At 46.3% G+C, this 16,867-nt stretch overlaps 7 protein-coding genes and 1 non-coding gene across 8 annotated transcripts; 4 read left to right on the top strand and 4 right to left on the bottom strand.

The window, feature by feature from the left end:
* Positions 1-1,020: 1,020 nt before the first annotated feature.
* Positions 1,021-3,732, bottom strand: C8R40DRAFT_1068458 (Endonuclease/exonuclease/phosphatase; the record flags this gene model as incomplete). Its single annotated transcript, XM_046226016.1, has 4 exons — positions 1,021-1,114; positions 1,211-3,324; positions 3,379-3,449; positions 3,633-3,732. 4 exons carry the CDS (start codon positions 3,730-3,732, stop codon positions 1,021-1,023), a joined length of 2,379 nt encoding a protein of 792 aa, XP_046087767.1.
* A 105-nt stretch (positions 3,733-3,837) lies between these two features.
* On the top strand, positions 3,838-3,922 carry C8R40DRAFT_t98. The gene has a single exon. It is a non-coding gene; the product is annotated as a tRNA-Glu (tRNA).
* A 485-nt stretch (positions 3,923-4,407) lies between these two features.
* On the bottom strand, positions 4,408-4,919 carry C8R40DRAFT_994917 (uncharacterized protein; the record flags this gene model as incomplete). Its single annotated transcript, XM_046236758.1, has 2 exons — positions 4,408-4,570; positions 4,636-4,919. Coding segments are annotated over 2 exons (447 nt in total), but the record flags the coding sequence as incomplete, so codon positions are not given.
* A 2,326-nt stretch (positions 4,920-7,245) lies between these two features.
* Positions 7,246-7,666, top strand: C8R40DRAFT_1169197 (uncharacterized protein; the record flags this gene model as incomplete). Its single annotated transcript, XM_046231340.1, has 2 exons — positions 7,246-7,455; positions 7,514-7,666. The coding sequence occupies 2 exons, from the start codon at positions 7,246-7,248 to the stop codon at positions 7,664-7,666; spliced, it is 363 nt and encodes a 120-aa protein (XP_046087769.1).
* Positions 7,667-7,769: 103 nt separating this feature from the next.
* On the bottom strand, positions 7,770-9,840 carry C8R40DRAFT_1098233 (Alpha/beta hydrolase family-domain-containing protein). Its single transcript, XM_046227801.1, has 6 exons — positions 9,729-9,840; positions 9,253-9,656; positions 9,013-9,189; positions 8,843-8,960; positions 8,186-8,780; positions 7,770-8,132 (listed from the first exon to the last, which is right to left on the bottom strand). The coding sequence occupies exons 2-6, from the start codon at positions 9,413-9,415 to the stop codon at positions 7,974-7,976; spliced, it is 1,212 nt and encodes a 403-aa protein (XP_046087770.1). The 5' UTR covers positions 9,416-9,656; positions 9,729-9,840; the 3' UTR covers positions 7,770-7,973.
* Positions 9,841-10,259: 419 nt separating this feature from the next.
* On the top strand, positions 10,260-11,430 carry C8R40DRAFT_1184126 (uncharacterized protein; the record flags this gene model as incomplete). The annotated part of the gene is made up of 3 exons (XM_046232984.1): positions 10,260-10,309; positions 10,398-10,647; positions 10,700-11,430. 3 exons carry the CDS (start codon positions 10,260-10,262, stop codon positions 11,219-11,221), a joined length of 822 nt encoding a protein of 273 aa, XP_046087771.1. The 3' UTR covers positions 11,222-11,430.
* Positions 11,431-11,989: 559 nt separating this feature from the next.
* C8R40DRAFT_1042086 (uncharacterized protein) lies at positions 11,990-12,973 on the top strand (the record flags this gene model as incomplete). The annotated part of the gene is made up of 3 exons (XM_046224055.1): positions 11,990-12,418; positions 12,476-12,679; positions 12,740-12,973. 3 exons carry the CDS (start codon positions 11,990-11,992, stop codon positions 12,971-12,973), a joined length of 867 nt encoding a protein of 288 aa, XP_046087772.1.
* A 2,980-nt stretch (positions 12,974-15,953) lies between these two features.
* C8R40DRAFT_1169201 (uncharacterized protein) lies at positions 15,954-16,504 on the bottom strand (the record flags this gene model as incomplete). The annotated part of the gene is made up of 3 exons (XM_046231341.1): positions 15,954-16,124; positions 16,252-16,405; positions 16,470-16,504. 3 exons carry the CDS (start codon positions 16,502-16,504, stop codon positions 15,954-15,956), a joined length of 360 nt encoding a protein of 119 aa, XP_046087773.1.
* Positions 16,505-16,867: the final 363 nt, after the last annotated feature.

Genomic DNA, 16,867 nt, shown 5'->3' on the forward strand with positions numbered 1-16,867 from the left:
ATGAGAGGATTGAACTGATGATTACCCTCCATAGCTTGCGGTGACGGCAACGGTGGTCTCACTTGCCAAACATGAGGTCCAATTTAGCCATTCTGTAGAACCGTCACTGGGGTAAATTGTCTATGCATAGAAGGCTTTCATATTCGTTCTGACAATCATCTTGTTAGATAATGAATGCTCTTCCAACGAGCAAGAGTTTAGGGTTTTCGCATTCATCTTTTTGTTCACATCATGTAAACGAGGTTGGATTGTTGTGTGACACAATTTTAGAACATTGATTTGAACAGTGAGATTTGATGAGACTTAGCTATAGGAAAACTACAGTCCCTGTCGTAGGAGGCAAAGCGTGAAATATCAATCAGATCAGATCCTCAGACTAGTCCAAGAGCTAGTTCAGTGGGAATGGACACTTAGCACAGGAAGGCACGGGACAAACAAAGAAGAAACAAACATAACAGACAAGGACAGAGACAACGTACGCTAATGACAGCAGCAACAGGAAAACATAAGTATATACATACACAAGAGCACAAAAGAAAGTAACGAACAGTAGGCACAGAAGAAGGTGAAGTGAAGATCAGTACACATGAAAATAACTCGTATGAACAGTAGATACGTAGCACATGCACCTATTCGTGGCTTTGAAAAAATTTAAACAGGCAAAACGGCAGCAAAGAAATTCAAAAAAAACACCTATGTAACCTATATGTACCACAAAGTACCACAAAGTATACAATGGCTGGATGAAAAATAAAGAGAGTGACTGAAAAAACCGTTTCGATAGAGAGAAAGTATAGACAAAGAACTTGATAAAGAAAAGAAGTGGGCTATAGGTGGTCACGATTGTGGGGTAAAGAGGGACAGACACGATACGAGAGATACAAGCAAGTAAACGAACGAGAGTGAACATAAGATAAAAGGAACGGTAGTAGAATACACTCGACGTACACCCCAAAGTACAAATATCGCTTGACATCGGGATAGTTTTATTCAGATTCTCCTTTCCTAACCCTTATTCTTTCACGAGAATGGTAAATGTCCATGCTCGTCTTTTGACGACGACGTCGTTTCCCTTGGAGGCTTGACCCGGAACTCGGCCATGATGCATATATGACTGCGATAACGAATTGGGGTAGTTGTTAGAAATAGAGTCAAAGGAAAAAGAGCCAGAAAAAAAGAAAACCAAAAGAACAAACAACAAGGGACTCACTCTGAGGGAAAATGAACATTCGGAAATCCCACACATTTACTCATGTACACCGGATCGACTTGACCCAGGACGGCGTTCACTCCGAGGCTGGAACCAGAGTACCAGATATAGTCGAGAACACCGCTGAACGAGGACACGTAGTTGGTCGTTGGAAGGAGTTCAGGTGAAGGAGAGGAGGTGGAAGATCTTAAAAGAGAAGAGGAGGTATGGGTGAGGGAAGTGGAAGCAGGAATCGACAACAGATTATTCGATGCGCCAGGCGCAGGAGTAGAGCCCGGTGTCCTCGTTCCCGAAACCGGCAGTGGTTGTTGCTGCTGTTGGTGCAGCGATTGCGGCGCTCTAGAATGTGCACCATGAACACCATGTGCCGGCGCCGCATATGCACTTTTCAGCCCTAACCAGCTTTTCAAGCCATCCGCGTTCCCTCCTGCTGAGCCGGGGCCTGAACCTGCACCCCCGGTATACTTCCCGTACACATGCCCCATGAAATCCGGATGGTCCTTTCTTAGCGTACCCGTTGACAAAAACTCGTACACACCGGAGCCTGGAATGGAATTAAAATCGCCACAGAAAATGAGAGGGATTTGCGAGGCAGATGTATATGTCGGTGGTTTGGGACGTTGACGACGTGTAGAAGGCTTTGAGGAGGGAGAGTCGGGAGGTGATGATGACGACGACGAAGGTGGTAAGGATGATGAGGGTAAGGATGAAGTGGTAGGAAAAGGAGAGGACAGCTCTGATGATGATGAAAACGAGGAATCGGCAATGCCATCGACACTATCAACGTTCCCATTTGCCGTCTCCGGCTCAGGCCACAACCTCGGTGGCAACTTCACGAATCTCTCCGCCATTTTCTCCACCTCCTCAACCATCAACGCGACATGTACTAGCTTCACATCACAGAACTTGGGATCCCACAATATATGCACATTCGCAACCAGCACCCTCGAGCCCGTATCCCTATTCTCAAATGCACACGCAGTCGCAATATGGTCTTTCCCCAACACCCTATTGAACATATCTTCCGTCTTCTTAAAATCTTCTCTCTGCATCGCAACCGCACTAAACTCGATAAGGTGTTTCTCGATAAGTTGGTACTTGTCTGCACGAAAGAACGTCGCCAATCCATCGACGAACCGCCGCTCGTTCTCGTTAGACATCGTCTTGGCACGGGATTTCGGCCAATAGACGGATTCGTAACCGGCTTCGGAGAGGTGTTTGAGGAAAAAGTCTTCGTAGGAAGTCACGTCGACTTCTTGGAGACAAATGAAATCAGCTCCATGAGCGAGAATTTCGGAGAGAATGAGTTCCCGACGGTAATCCCAGGCCAGCGCCCAGGAGGGAGTATATCCGTACAGACGCACGGTGGCAGCGCGCTGGCAGAGGATATTGTAGCATACGACGGAGATGGTCTCTGTCGATGGTGGTAGGGCTTCTTGTTCAACTGGTGTAATGAGCGGTATCCACGCTCGATTCTGGGGTGGCGCCGAAACCGGACACGAATCCCGCAGAAAGGCTATCAAGGCGGGAGTACCGTCCTTGGTGATGAGGTTTTTGAGGTTGGTGTCCAAAGGATTGCCTTCGACACCGAGAGTCTGTAACTGGTGCAAAGTTCCAAACTCTGGGGGAATTGTCATTATCTGATTATCAAACAGATAAAACTCTTTCATGGACACCAGCATGCCCAATTCTGGAGGCAACGTTGTCAATGCATTCCCAGATAAATCCAGCAGCTCCAGATTTCGCAGCTGAGCAATCTCTGGAGGGATTGCGATCAGACCGTTGTGATTGAGGTAGAGATTTGTGAGGAAATTGAAGGAAAATAAGCCAGAATTTGATGGAAGATTCTTGATACCTACTCCGCCCATGTCTAATGACGTCCACGTTGCCTCTGACCGCGGTCTGGGTGGTTCAGCGATAGGTGCAACCGTCGACGACGGGTGGCTAGCGTTCCCATTGGCCAGTGGTGGGGAGTCCGATAGTAATGGCTCTTCTGGTGGTGGTTTCGGGTTCGGGTTCGGATTGGTGATAGGGATAGCTGATTTCGCGACTGTCCGCGACGCCATTGCACTGGCTCGTGCTCGATGATGCGGAGAGCGAGATTGCCTTATGATCTGATTATGATTATTCATTAAAGAGAGGTGCCTACGAGTGCAAATATCACTCACCTCGCATTTCAACAACTGCTGTTGCCAATGTTGCGCTAGCGGCGCACTGGCTGGACTCCCTTGATTTATCCCTACATGGTGTTGCTGAATTGGCGGGCTAGGATAATGAGGATTGTGATGAGTATGTGTATGATTGTGATTGTGATTATGAGTGTGGTTGGTTAAGTTCTGCGGAGGTTGTTGTCCAGATAAAATCTGATGGTGAGTTAAGGGTGGCCCAAGATGACTATGTTGGTGGTGATGTTGAGGCTGACTGTAGATTCCGTATCCAGGTGAGGTCGGCGGCGGTGGCCCACCAACAGGCTGTCGAGGCCAGGACTCAGTCCCTAGTTTCTGACCTCCCGTGAAATACATCAAGCATGGAAGAAAGAGTAGTACAAGGAAGGAATTGTCGCCGACGAATGACCTAATCACTAGTTTCTTATTCAATTTAACGAGTCGGAACCTTTTCACATGCATTCCGATATGGTGTAGTGGCTAACATTATCGCCTCTCACAGAAAAGTGTATCGCGATAGCCCGGGGTTCGATTCCCCGTGTCGGAATACTGTCACCAGGGAGTTACATTTTTTCTGTTTTCAAAATACGTTACTGTTCTCATGTGGTGCGCACCACCCGTATAAATAAGTCTCCCTGTAAGCGAAGACTTTGACCAGTGATGAACCGAATGTTACCATTTCAACAGGACCGAGAACGAGGAAAAATCAAAATTTGCTCCTATGTACGAACGGTTGCGCTCAGTATCGAAGAATGAAATGAAAAAAAGATACTTTTTCCATCCAGATTGGAAAAAAGCATATAGTTTCATTTGAGCATCTATTCAATTACTTCGATACTCTAGCTCTTTATCTTCAAGAATCTTCTGCAGGTATTAAATAGGATGCGGGAACATCAGCGTTTTCCAAACCTCATTCTTCTCTTGAAACTGCGCGCGCCTCCATTCTCTCTCTGTCCCTCCTACGTGTCCATTACTATTATCTCCATTTCGACTCGAAGACTGATCAGTCTCGATGGCATCCTTTAGACTCCACGCCCGCCCAAAATCGATCAGCCTAAACCGTCTATCGTTCCTTGACTTCATCAGCGGGAAGTCACCATGATCACCTATCTGCATGACAATGTTCCTATGTGCGAAGGAACCGTGTGTCCACCCGTGGTGGTGTAGCCGGAAGAGGAGCGCGGCGCATTCTTGTCTAGAGGTAATGTTGTCAGCAAGAGTCAAATGAATTAGGATAATCGCAAATGCAGCTGCACACACCTATCATCAAGAGACAGCTTCTTAACTTCGATTGGGTTGCCGCAATCTTCGATCAAAAGGATAGGGCTGAGAAATGAATCCCGGTCTATGACTTTTTCCTCGTTGTCTTTTGTCTTGTCCTCTTCCTTGGAATAGAACCCATAGAAATTCGGCGTAATCGCCCCGGTAGGAGTCGGATCCCTTAGTGGTAACGCAACTGTATACCCGGACCAATGCTGCGAAAAGTCTTCTCCGAAGCTTTGATAGCATTTCGCCTCCTTCTCAAGGTGATTGTCATCATAAACAGATAGCTTGGCAATAACGGATACAGATGCTGTTGGAGGAACTGGGCCTGGGAGAGGACCGGAGATCGAAGACGTGACAGCGAGGTGAGAACAAGGAGCAGGATCAGTTGATGATGAATCGTACCAAGGTACAGTGTCGACGTGAATGGTGGGAATAGACTCGCCGGTGTATTCGAGATAGTCTAACGTTTCACCGCGAACACTGTAACATGGGGTGTTTTCGTCCTCCCGTTGGCCTTCTCGAACGAAGTTCATATCAATCGCAGGAAGATGTTTCTTTCTTAAGATGAAGTTCCCGCCCACAATCTCGTCTGCAGGCCCAACTTCATCAGAAGGACTGCGAGTATCGCCAGCTGCGTTTGATATCGTGTCTTTTGACAAAATCTTCTTCGCGGCTTCTATTACACATCTATGACATATCACGTATTTTGAAAACACGGATCGAGGCAAATCCCACTCTGCGCGGTAGACAACAGAATGATGGCCCTTTCCGACGAATTCTGTAGGACTGATGAATAAGTGGGCTTCGGGAATGGACGATGGCGAGGCAGGTGGTGAAGGGACAGTCAACTTAAATGCTGTACCAGATTGTGCCGTAGACGATGATCCTATCCCTGTTTCAGTGCGGTTCAGGATTTCAAGTGAAAAGCCAATGAACACTGGACCGCCTTCCCGGGCTGCCTCAGTCATTTTGGCTCGTTCTGCGGCGATGGAATCCTTGATAGAGGGAACAGTCAAATTGAGACTATATCTATGAGTGATATCGTCGACAGAAGTCCAGTCAACGTCTAACTCGTCAGGGGGGTCACCGCCGTTGAGAAGACGAAATGGATCATGTACGATTAATGTTTCTGGAAGTAGATGAAAAGGAATCGGCGACTGGAGGGTGGGCGCTTTGGATGAGAATGGCACGAGAGGCCATGGATCAGGGTAGTTTTCGTAGTCAAATGGACGTGGTATTGCGCTCTGAACTTGAATGTAAGAAATGATAGAGAAGAATAAATGGTGACAGCCTACATACGATGGTCTCGTTTTCGCTTTCGTCGCTTTCTTCTTCAGCTTCGCCATCATCATCATCGCGCATCGAAATTCCACAAGAGCCCATCAAGATCGCCAAATTCTTTGCCTCAATGATCTCTAGAATATCAGCAGCAGGTCTCAACCTCGGTTTCTCCTCCATCTCGGCCCACTCTAATTCATCTTTAGCATAGAGCTCTCCATGAGCCTTCATCCACGCATATAGCTTACTTCCACTTGAGAATCCCAGCATCGCATCAGCACATTCATCGTTGAAGCTTCGGAACATGTAAAAGTCGAGGATTGTCGCACCCCAGAGGTGGTAACTGTTATTCGTTCTATACCCTGCAGAAAGCTCGCGCAAGTCGGACATTAGGCACGGTTTCCCTCCTCCTTTGGGATCTCGGGGCCAAACCTTGTATATGCGACGTGTATGTTTGTTAAACTCCGAGTCTTGCGAGCCTTCTTCTTTTTTGAAAAGTTCTTTGTATATCCTAAGTGACCATTCAGAGTCCGGATCTCCATCAAACATCCCTTCTAAAGTGTCACTCGAGAAGCGAGTAAATTGGTGAGTCGATGAAGACATGATATTAGTGTAAAGAGCGAGTGTACAAGAGTGGGCGATATAGTGATCACATGTCTTGATCGACAGTCATGCCAGACTGACGACGGGTATAGCCTGAAGAGGGATAGAAGAGGCAAGGCTCTTGCTGGACGGGGAAGGAGAAAGAGAGGCAGCAAACATGGAGGCTGGCGAGACATCATCAACAGCGTGTCATATCCACCTGAGGAGATACATCAGCTGGGAATTCCTCTGTTTTGATTGCCCAGAGCACGGTTGTATCAACCTGTAAAATATGTCGGTGACCTGCACAGACCATACATAGAAAAAAGAAAGCAAGCAATATGCGTTTGCTATCTTTTACGTTTACGAACCCAGTGGTAGCGGGGGCTGTAGCTGAGTGGCTAGTCCTTGTCGGTGCTGTCGCACCTCCGAACAATGTGTAATTCAACAACGGGGAGTACTTGCATATACTTTAGCTAGCCATCATGGAATGCCCGTGGGGACACCTAACGAGGACATTGACAGAGCACGTGTGTATGAGACCGATATAAACTTGCAATGTATAGTCTTATCTTTACTGCTATTTCGATGTTTTTTTATATCACTAATAAGGTGGGACCCTTGCCAATGCCCCGACGGACGCAGAATGTGGTGAAATCGTGCAGTACCCACTCACTGTCGCTACACAAAATGCACCAGCTGGTGGTGACTCACAATATATGTAGATTCTATCACATATTTTACATGAATGCAGTCCCAGCTTGGTTCAATGGTGCTTTCCAAGCAGCTCTTGCCCCTATTCTTCAGGAAGTCCAAGGCCTTCGTGATGATGTTGGTCGCATGAGACGAGAGTTAGTTGTCTTAAGTAACCAGGCAAAAGGCGATGGTCTCAGGATGCCATTTGCTGCTGTTCATGATGAAAATGGTAATCTTCCAAGTCCTGCCTTGAATTTGGTATATTTTCTCCATATTTAGTCATACTTGCTAGCCTGATGATGCATGTTCCTTTTAGCCAGAGCTTCAGAATATCAATGTTCTTAATGACCTTACACATGATCAAGCATTGGGATGGTATCAGCACTATTTCCCAGAAGGTGCCAATGAAAGTCGAACTGCAATGGTAAACCAAATTGCCCACTACATTGGTTACTTTGCTGCTCTTTAATCTGGCTCAGGTAGAATTTCTTGTTGTATTTCCAGTAGTCAGGGACCCAGATTAGTTCTGTACATAGTAGTTGAAAGTTGTCTGCAATTATAAATCTACTATTTAGCATCTTTGCCTTGTTCAATTGAATCTGAATGTCTCCCAACTTCTCTGTTTGCTGACTGCTGTGTTGACCACTCACATATTTTCTATCTATCTCTGACTCATACCATTTGCTACATTCACTAAATGTTGGTCCCAGGAGATCACCTCAAAGGCATGTACTGGACCACATTAAATAGCTACTCTTAGGTCACTGCGTGTCCTATCAAAGTCTGCTATGCAAATTACCCCGACGTTGATTCCTGGGCTTCTGCGTCCCCTGATCTTCAGAGTTCTCTCCTAAAAAACTGACCGCGTCGGGGGTCGATTCTGAAAAGATGTCCCATAAAGCCTTCGCCGTTGCTTGAGGAGATGTTTGTATCATCTAATTAATGGAATTCAATGCAACCCCAAAACGAACTTTGATCCCATACTGACCATATGCCCAACGTCCTCAACCCTCGTCACAGAAGTGAACACCCTCCCTTGTTCTGAATCCTCCAAACGATCCTTCATCTCTCGCGAAAATAGATCATCAATATCACCCCACACGATGTGAATTGGTATGATTGGTTTATGGCTTCCTTTGGATTTAGACGCCGTTCTTTTACCTGCTTCGTTATCGCCTACATGAGCATTCGCACTGCACAGCAGATTCAGCTGCCACAGCCCAGGTAAACTCTGTCTTATTCCCCTCTCATAAGCCAATGCCTCAGTTTGTCTCGTGCAACTCAGCGTCACTCCTCCTTTCGCGTTATCCACCAACCCGAAGTCAACATATGCCTTCAACACCCTTGCATCCCACATCCCCCAGGGTATTTTTTTCTCCATCCATACCCTCGCTTCTTCCTTCGACGCCCAAGTGTCTTTGCGATTTGTCATGAGAAGTGATATCGCGCGATATAGAGGCGTATGTAGGGCGGGATCAACGAATGCGGGAGTAGGTGCGATTGCGGGCTCAATGAGGACGAGAGAGTGAAAGATATTTTGAGTTTGGAGAATGGGGAGGGGGAAGAAGGTTGTTGCGAGGATGCTGGTGGTTTGTTACAGTCAATCGCCGTTCAATGAGCATGGGGTAGAAGTACGACAACTCACGCAGCAGTAGCACTAGCTGAATGAGCGACCAAGACGAACTTGTTATCTCGGTAACTGGGGTTAGAGCCAAGGATGTCTCGTCTGAGGGTGACGAACGAGTCGGCATAGTCCCAAATTGCTATGATATAGTCAGTACAAATGCCCACTATCTATAGCAGAACGATGCGTACACCAAGCCTCCGGTTTCTCTCTAGTAATCCGTTCGTTTAACACCGCAGCTTCGCCGTGATTCTGGACATCTATTGCCCAGCATTCGCGGATAGTAGGTGTTGGCGGCGATTTTGTTGATGTAAGCTCGGATTCAAGACTGAATAACTGTTCAATTGTTGGTTCCCAGTGTTCTTTGTCTGAGAACGAAGAAAACAAGAGTCAAAATCAGCATCCTGGAGGGAATACATAAATAAACGCACGATATCCAGTTCCATGAGCCATCAGCAACACCAGTCCCTGCTTTACCTGATAATCTCGCGTTGAGTCTGATTGCAGAGGTCGATAACATTTCGCAGAGTTCAACAACGACAGTCCAGTGGTGTGGGTCTCAAATGTGAGTGAAGATATCTCGAGGACGACCATAATGTTTGCAATGAATTCGTTAGAGCCGAAACTTCCATTTAAGTAAGTGTTGCATCAGGTTGCATCCTGGGTCCGGTATCCCTGGATGTCAAGGTAAGCGAGCTATCAGCGCTTCAGCGCTTGGTGATTAGCTCAGAACTTCGGAAGGTCCTTCGGCTCTACCATGTACATTGTACCGGAAGGGGCTTGATTTGAACAGGTTTGAGCAAACGAGCGACGGGGTCGCTGGTTCTAGTTATGCCTACGGGAACTTTAGGCACGAACTTATATTGTGAACTGTGAGCCAAACGCTCTCGAATTGCAGTGTACCTACATTGAGATGGCAGTAACAGCCTGAGAACACATACCAATCGGGTTCTTCCAAACCAATTTGTGAAATACGGGAAGAAGAGAAGTGACTGTACGATCTGCAGAAAAACGAGAGGTCTGTTGTCACTGCCTGTGGGTGGAGAAAGAAAAATTGACGGTCGGAGCCTCTTACACTGTTGCCTTGCAGGGCATTGATCAAGGAAGGCTAAATTTGAAATCGAACCGACGCGTACCATGAGCAATGGATTGCTCACGAACGCGAATTACTCATGAACGCGATCGGTGACTCATGATAGAAAGAATCCAAAACCCTGTCCAGTGTCGGAATGTGGTATAGACCAGTTGGTCACCTTCAGCGAGGAAAGGCGCTTCTGTGATCAGGTCATACGATTATGCCTTGCCTGTTCACCCTAGATAGCGCTGAGCTCAAGCTTTACACACCATACGATGGTTATGAGAGATGTTGAGAGTGGAATTTGATTCGGTCATAACTAGGGGCCTTAAGAGCATTCCGGAGTGAAGTAGAACAAAGATTATGTCCGCAACGTTCAAGCACACTGTTGTGCACCTGGAAAGAGCTCAAAAGTTAGTACCACGTGGCTTCTGTGCAGTTTTGATTTTGCTGAGTCACAGTCCATCATCACTCATCAACTTGACCGTTTACCACCACTAGTCGCCCACTTGCCGCCTTCGTCTTGAGTGGCGCACTGATCTCGCCTCAGATGTCCGCGATGTCCCAATCGCCCTCTCCTTCTCCTCCACCGCCTAACTCCACTACCACCACTAATGGCGAAACGAGCACGCCAACTAACGGTCTCTCACTGCCCCATTCCTCACAAGTCGACGCGGAAACCTTGTCTCTTCGAGCTAAAAATCGAAGGGAGAGAAACAAACTTGCGAGCAGGAAGTGTAGAGCTCTGAAGGTGAGATTCTGAATACGAGAGTCCATTGGGATGGAATGCTAAACGACTGAAGTCCGCGAGGCTAGTCTACCTCGACGGCCGAGTAGCCGAACTCGAAGATGAGGTTCGGGTCCTCCGAGCGGCTCTGGGAGCTTCTGCAAACGCTATTCCTACGTCTGTTGACCAAGGGCTTCCAACACCATACGTGACTCCTCGAACAACCGTATTATCTCTCTCATCCTCTACACGATCTCTTGCTTCCGTCCAGTCCTCTTCCCTTGCTTCAATAACGTCTACTTCCTCGACGGACACCGTTCCAGACATGGAAGTAGAGGAAGATAACTCGATCAACGAGCTCAAACGAGAGAATGAGGTTTTAAAAGCGTCTATGGCGAAATTTGAGCAAGAGTGGAATGCTGCTCTTGCCACTCTAGGCATCAAATTCCCTAATGGCAAACAGCCCCCCTCTACCTCCGCTCCGGACGAATCCAAAGACGAAGGAGCTTCGGAATCTACCTCATCGAACGCGGAGTCTTCCCAACCATCACACTCACTTGCCACTTTAATTGCAGCGGCGAGCCAGCTTCCCCACTAGTCTCAGCTTCTCAATGCTTTCAATCGTTGATTCTGGTTTCAAAGGGGAGTGGAAATATAAGAAGGGAATTTATGGTTGTCGTACATATGCATACCCTTTATGTACAACATGCAACTTGTTTCATGATCCTGATACATGTAGTCCTTGGAGTTGATATTGTAATATGCTTGATTATACGGGAGTTGTGGTGGTTGCGTTCAGTAGAAGTAGAGGATGTATGCCGATGCTTTCATAACAATGTGGAAGGAATTTCATTGTCTGATTCTTATCGTTATATGCACCATCGCATGAAAACGTGAGAATCTACATTGTAATAAGTTAAGTTCAACTTCATTACTTTCCATTGCCAACAACTTTCCACAGCTTTCCAGTGTCCACCAATAGTCTTTTGGGACCTGGTCATTTCCTCCGAAAGATGGCTAAACGAATGAAGAAAGAAGTATTCGTACTGATAGTAAGCCTCCGGCTCTCATGTCCAGGAGACCATGAACTCACAGTCCGGGTCTAAGGAACGCCGCCATACAGACGAAGACGACTCCGTTGGTGATACAACCGATGAAGAGGCTCCTTTAGAGGCTGCTATGAAACTCGAAGAAGAAGAAGAAGAGAAAAAGGCTCTAGCAATCCTTCTGAAAAGGGAAAACGTGCGTTGCAACGACGAAAACAACCTGGACTACATTTTGACTGTGCATACTTATGTACCAGCCGGAACTGGAAGTCAAGAAAGAAACCCTTGTGCCTCCTATCCCTGCATCAACTGTCCTCTCAATGCTTGACGGAATAAAACCATACGTCCTGAACCCCACTCAGAGGCTGCATTGTGAAGTTGACGTGTCTCGCGAGTTTATGTCCAACGTTTTTGGTGGTAATACACAGTACACATTTCCGGCGATAGGCAAAGACAAATTTAGGAAGCATGGTCTCAACGATTTCATGTATCTTTCGAAGAGTTATAATCCTGTTGCACCAACGATCCCAGGTCAATCTGGACTATTCTTCTCACATGATAATTTTTGGCTTTCAAATATCAATCCTACTGCAAAAGAGCTTGAAGACGCTGAACAGCCTGGATGGGCGAAAGTCAGCCAGAGGGTTTTGACGCGTCTGAAGCCAAGTCACTGGTTATATGTCGGTCAGTATACCGTGTCCTTCTCCAGGGCACTTGCTCCATCGGAATGGGAAAATCTATCAGAGAAAGTGAGTAATTGCTCTGATGTATTGCGCTCTCATCACATCCCTTGACAATTTTTCCAGGTGAAAGGTACATGGGTGGAGAATATTGCTGAACGTGACTGGGCAACTATTGTCCGTGCGCGCATCTTACTCCGAGACCGTTTAGGCAGGAGACCTTCCGTGGCGGAGGTTAACAATAAGCTCAAACGAGCAAAGAAATCCGGAACCAAATTTAAAGACATCTCAGAAGACCGCATTCTGAAGGCTTTTCAAACCGGCGAAGAGGTTCGTTCCACTTGACACTATCTTCCGGTTCTTGCTCATGCATACAAACACTTTGGGTAGCTCCTGCTGATGTGGACAATGGAATGTATGGATTATGATGCAGACTTTCAACTTCGGTTGGCAAATGAGTCAAAACTCTGGAGCTCATCGCACCAGAAATCCACGAAGCAGGGCATGAAGACCAAATCAAGGAGTCGGAAAAAAGGCAAGGATGCAACGACCAAACTGACTGTGACCCCTAATCGTAAACGAAAGAGAAGTGACGATTCGGATTATGAGCCAACTGGTCGATAAACTTTGGGACTGGGTGATATGTGGTCGCCTATATGTATGCAAATAAAGTCTGCAGGGCTGTCTACATTTTCAGACGACGCAACAGAAGACGATATGTATTGTGCTTACACATCCGTCAAAGATGAGGTGCGCCAGCACCAATGAGTTAAACTTCGAAGCAACCTATGTGAGAAATGGTGAAATGCTCTGAGGGCCAGATGAAGGAGGACTACACGCATTGCGAATGTATATACCATACTCGCAGGACGCGTAGATACCTGGATACGCTTATCTCTTCTAAGAGCCTGGGACAGCGGCTCAGGACTGCAGTCACCATGAACGCAATGCTTGGTTTTGGGAACTAACCACTCGTTTCAATAGATGGTAGCCATAATTCGGTGGTCGCTCGGTACTAAGTACTACATAAGAAACAAACAAAGACGTGCCGACATTAATGGAGTCACAACGTCAGGATTGATCATACTTAACGTTAATCAACGCGAACATGTACAACCGCGTGACACGGTGACGGCGGTCAAGACCAGGTTGGGAGAGAAGCTTCGTAGGCCGGGTCGTAATTTATTTTTCAAAGATGCTCGGGCTGTCAGCTGGCATACACCCTCAAATTTTCCGTATACTATGCTTGCGAGTTCAGGCTCAGATACCAAAGGCCTTGAGACTTGGAAACGTTGAGACATACGTTGCCATAACTTCGAAATGTTCAAAAATGAGTTCGTCAGGATTTGACATTTTAAAAAAAGGACAAAAATATGTACTCACCGGTGGGTTTACCCTCCGATGGTTGAGCGGAGTCCATGATTTTCGGATGTATTTTTGGACTATCCGTTCGTGGATAGACTCCCTCTGAAAGCTTACAGAGACAGTGCACCTCAGGCTCATGAAGCTAATGAAAGATAAGCAGCGAAATCGTCACATAGTAGTGGCGTACTAGGCTTACCTCCACCAGCCTGGAATATTGGTTCTCTTTGTTTGAATTAGAAATCTTGGGAGAGTTGAATACCGATCGTAATTATTGTCGCTTTTCCTTGAAGCGAAACAGAAATAGCAGAGGAAGTTGTAGAAGTTAGCATACTATGGCCAGTGTCAGAATCTGTAAGTAAAAGATCGAGGAATGACTCCTTCATATACTTCCACCAACGATCTTGACATCAACAATCTCGTGTTATACTTTACTTTGAAATCTCGGGAGAAGACCTACCCCCCAAAAAATCAAAAGATCTATCTGGTTTTTGAACGGTTATGCGGATACACACGGGAGGAACAATGCTCAATACTCGCTAAGAGACCGACAGGGTATCAGAGAATTTTGAAATGGGAGGGAACAATGTTAGTCTTCTTACATCGCGTTGAATATAGCGGTATTACCACTTTCCGGCGAGCCAGCCATAGAAAGATGTCGATCTGAGTTTCGAGTTAGCGCGCAAGAATAATTGGGAGCTGTCAAGTTTATGGCCAGAGCGTGACATTAAATCTTTGCACAAGCGGTATGCGCTGTGAAGGTAAGATAAGGAGGGGGAGCTAAGGAACAGGTATCATACCAGGTCATACCATCAGGTACTGGCGGCCAAATGTACCCATAACTTCCGGGCTCATTAAGGAACAGACCTTGACTCTGCATCAAATGTTAAGAGAACACTGACGAAAGAACCTGATTTCGATGATATAGTCATATGTTCTCGAAAGTTGTCCCCGGAGAAATACGGTTCCGAAAATCTCGTAGATGTCCAGACGAGGTTACTTGGACCCGTTGAAAAGGATTGGTTTTTAGGAACACATCAGTCTCCAAAAAAGCGATCATTGGCACAGAGTTGGCTGATTTATCATGGAGTCGATTTCTTCACAAAGTATGGAGCGAGGAGAAATTCAGTCTGCCATGAGTCAGTGAATTGTGTGCTATTGTATCCATCTCATTTAACCTTTCTCACATTAAGCCACAATTGACCTCAAATCAGCCTCAAATAGCCTCCAGTCAATCTCGCACGAGTTTTTCTTTGACGTCTGCCAACAATGCATATAATCAGTCTAGCCCCTCCCCCGTTTTTGCAGATATATTTCCACACTCCACCTGGTATCTCATAGTTTGTACCGGACGTGTGAGTAACAATGAGTGTCAAGCTGGGATCTCCACATTCCTCCGTGTCAATCCAAGAAATCACAGGCGGAGCTACTCACAGTAGGATGACAAGCTGTAGTCGTGCAACCATATGGACATCCAGCTTTTTCGGGCGAATACAGGCGCATCACCATGAGTCGAGGAACCCTAAAGGAACGTCATTCACCTCGTCGTATGGACAATGACGGTTGATGGCGAGTTCATGTTTACTTTCACCTCGGATCCCCTCGGTTTCAAGGCTTATAGGCCATCTCCTGCCATCTCCTGCCATCTCCATTTCTCGGTAAGGGCCATTGGGTTCAGGAACGATCTCGAAATTGAAGCGCTGAAGAGGCCAATACCTTCCAGATACTTACGTTCAGCCGGTAGCTCGGTTACCAAGAGGAAAACAACCGCACCTATAATTTTTTTTCGTAGCCTTGTGACCAAATACAACAGTCGTATTCAACCTTCAGAAGCTGCTGTGATGTCTGCTGTAGAATAAAGTGGAATACAAGAATTTATAGTAACCTTGACTCCGAGTGTCAAAGGTTGTGTACACAGCCTGGCTTCGGTGTAGAAAAACCACTCGCCAAAGGAGATACACTACACTGGATTTCGATAGCACGCCTGAAGTATTTGTACAACAACGGGGGTACAGTACGTACTAGAGCGACAACAACAAATTATTTTCAGCGACAGGTTGTACGCTGTTCAAACAGACCAATAGTGAGAAATAATTTTTAGAGGCAGCACATTATTCGGGTAAAAGGCAGAGACAAGGAAGAAAACGAACGGTTCCGTAACATTCCCCGTGCATATGATTTCAAAAAGCTGCCTTCCGAGCCCAACTGATAATCAACAGTTCTTCCTTCAAGTTCTGACCATTCAGTTTTCTTTCATTTCGTCGTCATCGTCATCTTCCTCTTTCTCGCTGCTCTTCAGACCTGCCTTTGCGAGAGCCTCAGCGGATGTATAATCAACCTTTTTACCACGCGTACGGCGCCCAGCCATAATCACAGATGGGTCAATTTCTTCCATGGAGTCGTCTTCATCTTCCTATATGGATATACGCGTTAATTACTGATAGAGTTAGGGATAGAGAGTGGCACAAAGAGTATCATTCGTAGAGTAGTGAACAAAATTACGCGTCCCGCGCCTAGAAAGAGCAAAAAAAGATACGGACCTCTTCCTCTGACCCTTCTTCCTCGTCTTCGTCATCTTCGTCATCGTCATCGTCTTCATCTTCATCCATAGACTGATCTTCCTTTGGAGCTTTGCCTTTGCCTTTGGCGTTGGGAGACGCGTCGATAGGCTGGGTGGCCTCAGCAGCAACTTTACTAAGAAAAAAAAGCGGGAATGTTCAGAAACAGGTTTTGGAGATTAGCTACATGAAAGACTTACGTAGCAGCTGTAGGGTCCGTCGCGTCAGTAGACATCTTTACTATAAGTAAGTAGTTGAGTTGGACGTTGGAAGTAAAAGAGTTTGTTGTTTGTTTGGCGAATCCATGTAGTGATACGTAATCTTTGAGATTATGAAAGCAGCACTTCCTCAATTTATACTTCTGTCGTTGTTCTTGGGCGTGCCAACGTATTCAGCTTGTTATTCCGCTCAAAGTTGTAATTATCGAAAACTTCTTGTTGGACCGTTTGCTCCTCATATTCGGCGGAGAACCCATTTTCCCGGGCCCACTTAAAACGGAAGATCTGATGGATCTGAATGCATGTGCTTTTTCGGATTTCCGTTTTGATGCATCATTATCTCAGCATTGCCGTCCAATCTGAATCTTTCTCAAGTGAAG

This window comes from Lentinula edodes (genome assembly GCF_021015755.1).
Source record: "Lentinula edodes strain Le(Bin) 0899 ss11 chromosome Unknown C8R40scaffold_12, whole genome shotgun sequence".
In the NCBI taxonomy this organism is placed as follows: Eukaryota; Fungi; Basidiomycota; class Agaricomycetes; order Agaricales; family Omphalotaceae; genus Lentinula; species Lentinula edodes.